The 7,139-nt window shown below is 37.4% G+C and overlaps 1 protein-coding gene across 1 annotated transcript; it reads left to right on the top strand.

The window, feature by feature from the left end:
- The first annotated feature begins 4,058 nt into the window (after positions 1-4,058).
- Positions 4,059-6,129, top strand: LOC145068178 (uncharacterized). The gene is made up of 4 exons (XM_079015153.1): positions 4,059-4,103; positions 4,795-5,113; positions 5,158-5,619; positions 5,774-6,129. Exons 1-4 carry the CDS (start codon positions 4,059-4,061, stop codon positions 6,127-6,129), a joined length of 1,182 nt encoding a protein of 393 aa, XP_078871279.1.
- Positions 6,130-7,139: the final 1,010 nt, after the last annotated feature.

Raw genomic sequence — 7,139 nt, 5'->3', positions numbered from 1 at the left:
TCTAAATCTATTTTCCTCCTTAATAATTGTCTAGTCACCTGAAGTAAGGAGTATTCTGGAAGTCCTTGATTATTGGAGTATACCAGGAAGCGGGAAACACGTTCTAATATAATTAAAAATGAACAATTATGGGTTGTCTGATTGTTGATGGTAGCTCCTCTATTGCTATTCACTAGCACCATAGTTCTTTCAGCATTTCCCTTTTGTCAGGCTTTGGGCAATCTCTGGCGAAATGACCAGGTTCATGGCAGTTGAAACATCGAAGTTTTCCTTTGTTGAAACCAACCTTCTTTTCTGCATTCATGCCCCAGTTATTTTTGTCTGTCTTCTTGGAATACTATTTAGCTCTGAACACGGCATAGCAATTTGCCATATTATGTTCATCTCTTCAACATCTTCTTGATGAATTTGGTCCAGATCAGCAAATGATAATTGAGGGGGCAACTCACCAGCTACAAACGCATTGTAACAATTCACAAGACCAGTTATAAAAGCCAGATTTTTAGCATTTTCAGTGGGAGCTGGGGTTGGAGCAGGAGCTGAAGCAACGGCAACTGGAACATAGGTCTTTGAAGTGAAAGCAACTTGTAGATAGGACATTGAAGATTGAGCAATTTGCATAGATGGTTGGGAAGCAGCAAATAGTTGAACTTGAGGAATGGTGAAAGATGAAAAGGTATTGTTGGATTTAATTCCCAGATTCGCAGTGGAGTATGAATTGATATGGTTGATCTCTCTCTACTTGTCATCCAATTCACAAGCTTTAATGATTGCCATTGTTCCAGCTAAGCTTAGATGATTGAGATATTTTGTTTTCTTAATGACAGCCACATTCATATCCCACGACTTTGGAAGTGAATTAAGCAACTTTTTATTTATCTCAGATTTGGTCAAGTAAATCCCAGCGGTACTCATCTCAGTAGTGAGCGTAGTAAATCGCTGCAACTGAGCTTCCAAAGTTTCTCCAACAACATAATTGAACATGTTGAATTTTTGTCTTAACATGTCCTAACGGCTCTCTTTCATGTCTTCATTTTTGTAACATACACGTTTTGAAATCGTGTTTTGTAATGAGTGTTGAGTTCTAACAGATGGTTTTTACTAGAAGTGAAGTAAAACTATGTTTAGAATCACTCAGAAAATATTGGAAGTCTTATGAGATTCCAATTAAAAGCCAAATAGTGAAATTTAGCGAAAATATAAAATTTGAAATAAGTAAAATTTTAATATTGAAAGTTGTAAATAATCTCGTTAAAAACTTGTAGGCGAAAACCTCGTCGAAATCCGAGTCATAACGAAGAAGTTATGACCAACCGAAGATCCGCGATAAAACCGACACGGCGTCGAATGACGTAAAAAGTGAGTTTTTGATAAACTACTTTTCAGCCTTAGTGATCTAAATGAAAGTCGTAGTATTCGTTAAACCAAGAAATTCGATAAAAAGAACGCCAAAATCTGACTTCGTATGAGGAAGTTATGATTTTTCTAAGTTCCTGCTTAGCAGTAGACAACTAAAAACTCGAATTTTAGATCGAGTGATTTTTAGCCGACACAACATAAACGAGAATTGAAGGTCTCATCATTAGTAGTACAACGGTAAAAAGTCTGACGAAAACGGACGTCGGATGAAGAAGTTATCAATTTTTAACGGATTTTCCTGTCTCGGTCCTTTAAAAATAATAATATTAAAATTAAATTCAAAATTAGCCGACGAAGTCTAAACAAAAGTTGTAGAGCATAATTTTAGCTACGCGTGCATATAAAGAACGTCAAAAACGGAGTCCGTATGAGAAAGTTATGGATTTTAGAATATTTGGGTGCATTTCTCGAGAAATTCGCATGAAGAGGAGTCGGCCACGTCACCCTCGCATGAGAGCCTACGTGGTTCCTTTGTTGCTGACGTATCCGAGACGTGGCCCAATCCGAAACCGGCGCGTGTTGCATGCTGATTCGACCGAGGGTACGATCCAACGAACTTCCGACGTGCCTCGCCTATGTGTCCGAAGCTCGCTCCTCTACGCCTCCTCGCGTCCGAGCCTTCGCGCCTGCCTCGTCACCCCTCCGGACCGAGCCTCGCAGATGCGACGTGGAACCTCCCTAGCCACAAACCTTCGGTCTTGCACCCTATAAATAAGGGGGTTGCGAGACTTGCCGACTAATTTTGGAAATTTGCCACTTTTTCACCCTAATTCCATATTTTCACTATTTTGACTTTCCCCGAAGCCCCGGTATCAATTTAGCACCCGAAACACGTCTCGAAGTGCCTGAAGACCCGGAAAAATTTATTTCTTCGGTTTTGAAGCTCTACCTTCACAGAGCCCGGTTTTCAATTAAGCTCCCGGTTTTCAACATAGAAAGTCATATTTAAAGCCGAAGTGTTGTCCAAATTACTATTTTAACCCTCGGTTAATTTAAGGTGAGTTCAATATATAGGAACAATTGTATGTTATGTGTTATATGTCCTATGTGCTTTTCAGTATTATTATTCCGGGTTATTTTCCCGTGTTATTTTTATTCGCTATTTTTATAGCAAATGTAATACCTTTGACCATGTGATCAGTGAAAGGACTTAGATTCACATTGGTACTGGTACGTAGCCTCTGGCCATGTAGAGCATGTCTCCGTAAGAGAATGACTTCTATTCTATGGCATTGGCAAATGGTTAGACAGGACTATAAGCCTGAAATCTAACAAGATGTTAATCAGAAATTGTATGTCTTCTATGCCATTTGGGCCAAAGTTTTATTGATGTATATCAAGTATGGAAATTGTTCTGTCTCATTGATTGTATATCTTTGAATCAAGTCATCGCATGATATGAAAAGCTTAACACATGATTCTCATATGCATTTGTTGTTCCTTGTTTCTCTTTGCTTCTGCCATATTTAAGTATATATATGGCATAATGTTATATTGTATCTATTATTGAACTCACTAAGCGTCACCGCTTATCCTATTAATATTTAACAATTGCAGGTGATAAGTAACCAATATAATCTTATATTGTTGAAAGATTTAGAATAGTTTGTAATAGTACTTTTGTACTTCAGTTTATGTTTGTATAAATTACAACATCCTAGGTAGTTATGTAATATATAACACTTTGTAATAGTTGGTTTGTATGCAGTAGTTTGTAACCTCTTTATCAATGTAAAATATTGCTTTTATGAATATGCAAATAGCATGTTTTGGAGTAATAAAATTGTGAAGTATGAAAGTTTGGGTCTTTCAAAAATACGAAAGTTGGGGTCGTTCAATTTCCTTCATAGACCTCAATCAAAGCTTCCCATAAAGCTTTGGCTGAAGTGTATTCTCTAAAACCTTGTGCAATATATGGAGATAATGCCATTGTGAGTGTACCTAATGCCTTTTCTTGCTCTTCAACTTTCTCAAAGTCATCATCCGTGTAGTTTTCAATTTTCTTGTCAGTGATTTGTGGTGATACGAATTGGTCCCTTCAAAATGCTTCTCCAAATTTTGAAATCCTTCATTTTAATTTATTTTTCCATTCGATATTTCCATTCAGGAAATCCTTCTGTAGACAATAATCGTGGAATACGGGTGGTAGTTCCCATAACAGAATCCAGTTCATGATGAAGTGCTTGACTTTGAGAATCCATTTTTTTTTAATTTTCTGACTAAGAATAAAAATGTAAAATAAATTAAGGGAAATGTCGAATAAAATTTTGCGGTCACACTGTTTACAGCCGTAAACTCGGTATACGGTTGAGTTTACGGTCACACAGATTGTAGCCGTAAACTCAGTTTACGGTTGGGTTTACGGTCAAAGAGTTTGCAGCCGGAGTTTGCGGTCTTTAAAGGTGTACTGTTTGCGGTCTTTGAAGATAATCAGTTTATGGTTGTGTACAACGTTTACGGTTATTAAAGATGTCTAGTTTGCGGCCGTAAAAAAGGGGTTCACAGTCGTGAACTCTTGGCCGTAAATGCACAGATGTTGATGACAACTTGAATTTGAAGCAGATTTGATTTCCTTTCATCACAAAACCACCAAATCAAGTCTTGAACAGTGATGAACCTGAGTTCTTTTGACCGAAAACATGATTGAAAGAAGTTTAGACACCGGTTTTGCTCTGATACCAATTGTAAGTCCCCAAAATGCTTGTGTATCAATCAGATTCGTTTGATGGTGCGGAATTCCAATCAAATGGATGATGCCAGATGAAAATAGAAGAGAAGGAGAAGAATAATAACTTGAATCTTTGATGTATTGAAGATATGAATGAAGATCCTTACAATAGATTCACACACAATTTCTTCTTCTTTCTTGTTTCTCTCTCTAAAACACCTTAAAATACACACACTTAAGCTCCTTATCCTTTTTCTTATATTCCGTACGTTCCTCACACCCCTCACCCATATATATATATATATATATATATATATATATATATATATATATATATATATACACACACACACACATGAGAAACATGGTCCGTAAATGCGTTTACGGCCGTAAACACCCACCTGGTTGTAAATCTGACCATAAACTCATAAAACATTACAGACAAAATACAATTCCCTAGAAAATCAAAATATAAACCATAATAATTAAAACTGAACATATGTTGTAAACTTCTTTGTGAACTGCATATCACTGTTCATTCGTAAACGGTTTCGTCAAAGAGTGAATCTGAATGAGTTTACAATTACAGAAAACCGGTTTTGGTGATAATTCTTTATGGTCATAAGCCATCAATTACAAAAAACCGGTTTTGGGGATAATTCATTATCACAAAATGCGGTGATAATTCATGAACGGTTTTCTTTTAGGCCGAGGCGATTAACACCGCTTGTTGTGTTCAGAATCTTGTGTTGATCAACAAAGCTCAGATGAAGACTTCGTACGAAATTCTTTATGGTCATAAACCATCAGTTAGTAATTCCCGTGGATTTGGCTGTCCTTGTACCCTTCTTCACCTGGAGTCCAACCCGAAATTTATTGCCAATGTTGATAACTGCTATTTTGTGGAGTATGCTGCTCGCACTGCATACATGGTCTACAATAAAAGAACAAAGAAAACCGTAGAATCCTTTGATGTACACTGGCTGGAGGAGAATGAAACGGATGCTAGAGTGGTCCTGATTGGCTGTTTGATTATACATCATTGTTCAAATCGTTCAATGTGTATTCAGATGGTTTATCTGGTTCTTCTTCCGGTTCGAAGATTGTTCCTGAAGATGAAGACAAAGAAGTTGTTTACAGACCGGCAATAGTTTCTTCTGCAATTCCTTCGGTGGGATCATTTGTTCCTCTTGCTTATCCAGAATCTCCATTTCAACAAGATACTCCAGATGCTGATGTCACTCCTCTTACTCCCGTTGAAAGAGAGTTCATGTCTTCAGATCCTTCTGCTGCTACTCAAACTTTCATGGAACTTCTCTTTCCTGAGCAAATTGCTAATGAGTTTGTGGCTAATTCTTCTAACGAGACAGATTCATCTGAAGTAAATCATTCAGCAAATGATGGAGTTATCAACATTCACAATCTTCCCATCTCACTCAATGACATCAGCCACGAGATACCTTCACGTATTCAACGCGATCATCCGATCGAGAATGACATTGGTCAACTGGCTGATGGTGTTAAAACAATAAGTTAGAGTGGAGACATAAACATTTGTCTCTATTCTTGCTTTATCTCTCAAATTGAGTCCAAGAATGTTGAAATGGCTTTGAATGAGCCCAGTTGGGTAGATGATATGAACAAAAAGTTAAATCAATTTGAAAAACTTGGGGGTTTGGACGCTAGTTGAATTGCCTAAGGGCAAAAAGTCTCTTGACACTCGGTGGGTATATCGCAATAAGCCAGATGATTCCGGAGTCATAGTGCAAAATAAGGCGAGATTGGTGGTTCGTGGGTTTAGACAGATCGAGGGTCTTGACTACACAGAGGTTTATGCTCCGGTGGCTCGCTTGGAGGCTATCCATATCTTCCTTGCACATGCTTCTTACATGAAATTCACAGTTTATCAGATGGATGTCAAGACAACTTTCTTGTACGACAAGGTAATGGAAGAAATCTATGTTAATCAACCCCGTGGGTTTATCAACTTGAAGTTTCCTAATCATGTCTACAAGTTGGACAAGGCGTTGTATGGGTTATAATTACAACCTGTGTAACACCGCTTCTCACTCAAATTTATTATCTTTGACCAAAAGAAAATATGAATTGAGTGCTTTGATACCAATTGTAAGGTCCCGGAAACAGGATCTTAACCGGTGATCAAGCAATCTAACAATCAAACGGTGTAAGAAATGAGGTAGAAGAAGAATAATCCAAGCCTTGCACACGTTCATATCATAAAACATCTAGTACAACTTGGAGTAACACACACTACCGTAATCACAAAGTATCAACAACAGAAAACAGACTCAGACCTGACCTATATATAGGAGACAATGGACGTAAACATGTTTATGACCGTAAACCTGTTTACGGCCGTAAACACATCTATTGGCCGTAAACTCACCAAAAAGCCCTAATTGCATAACACAAGACTCAAAAGACTTATACAATGAATAGCCTAGACCAAACCATAAATTGTGTCCTTCAATAGCTATCATTTATCGACAATATTATTCAAGGGAATCCACCTGCAATACATGTCAAAGGTTTTTAGAGTACATCTGATGAACATATAGTTCACAACACCTATAGGTTGCGAGCCTGCTAGTGTTCCACAGACCGTTTAGAATAGTCCATGGTTGTCATACATACTTTGTTAGATGATGGGGGCCAACGTTTGGGTAAGGCCTTCTCTCATATTTCATCCCTCACTCTCATCTCATGATCCATATCACCGATCATCTCATTTCTCCAACTCATCTTTCATCACATACTAACTATTTCATCTACCCGTGTTTTACCCAACATTTTCGTAGATATAAAATACATATATTGTTTAAATCATTTAAAACCTGTATAAAACATTCATCCAACACCCATCCCAAATAAACAAACAATATATGTTCACATAGCACGTATTTTATATAAAATACTTCATATCTATGTGTAAGATGAAAGTGACTATCCACTCACTTAATTTGACATTAATTGGGCAGCACTTCGTCCCTTAAAACAATGGTTTCCAATAAAATCGAGATGTTTTCTAAAA

The sequence above is a fragment of the Lactuca serriola genome, chromosome 8, assembly GCF_051521515.1.
Source record: "Lactuca serriola cultivar US96UC23 chromosome 8, Lser_US96UC23_V15, whole genome shotgun sequence".
NCBI lineage: Eukaryota > Viridiplantae > Streptophyta > Magnoliopsida > Asterales > Asteraceae > Lactuca > Lactuca serriola.
This window is presented reverse-complemented; position numbering and strand designations above follow the sequence as displayed.

Coding starts and splice junctions, on each gene's coding strand:
- LOC145068178 (XM_079015153.1), top strand. CDS start 4,059: ATGATTGAAAGAAGTTTAGACACCGGTTTTGCTCTGATACCAATT. Junction 4,104..4,794: donor GTTTTGCTCTGATACCAATT/GTAAGTCCCCAA, acceptor GTTTTCTTTTAG/GCCGAGGCGATTAACACCGC. Junction 5,620..5,773: donor TGATGGTGTTAAAACAATAA/GTTAGAGTGGAG, acceptor TTTGGACGCTAG/TTGAATTGCCTAAGGGCAAA.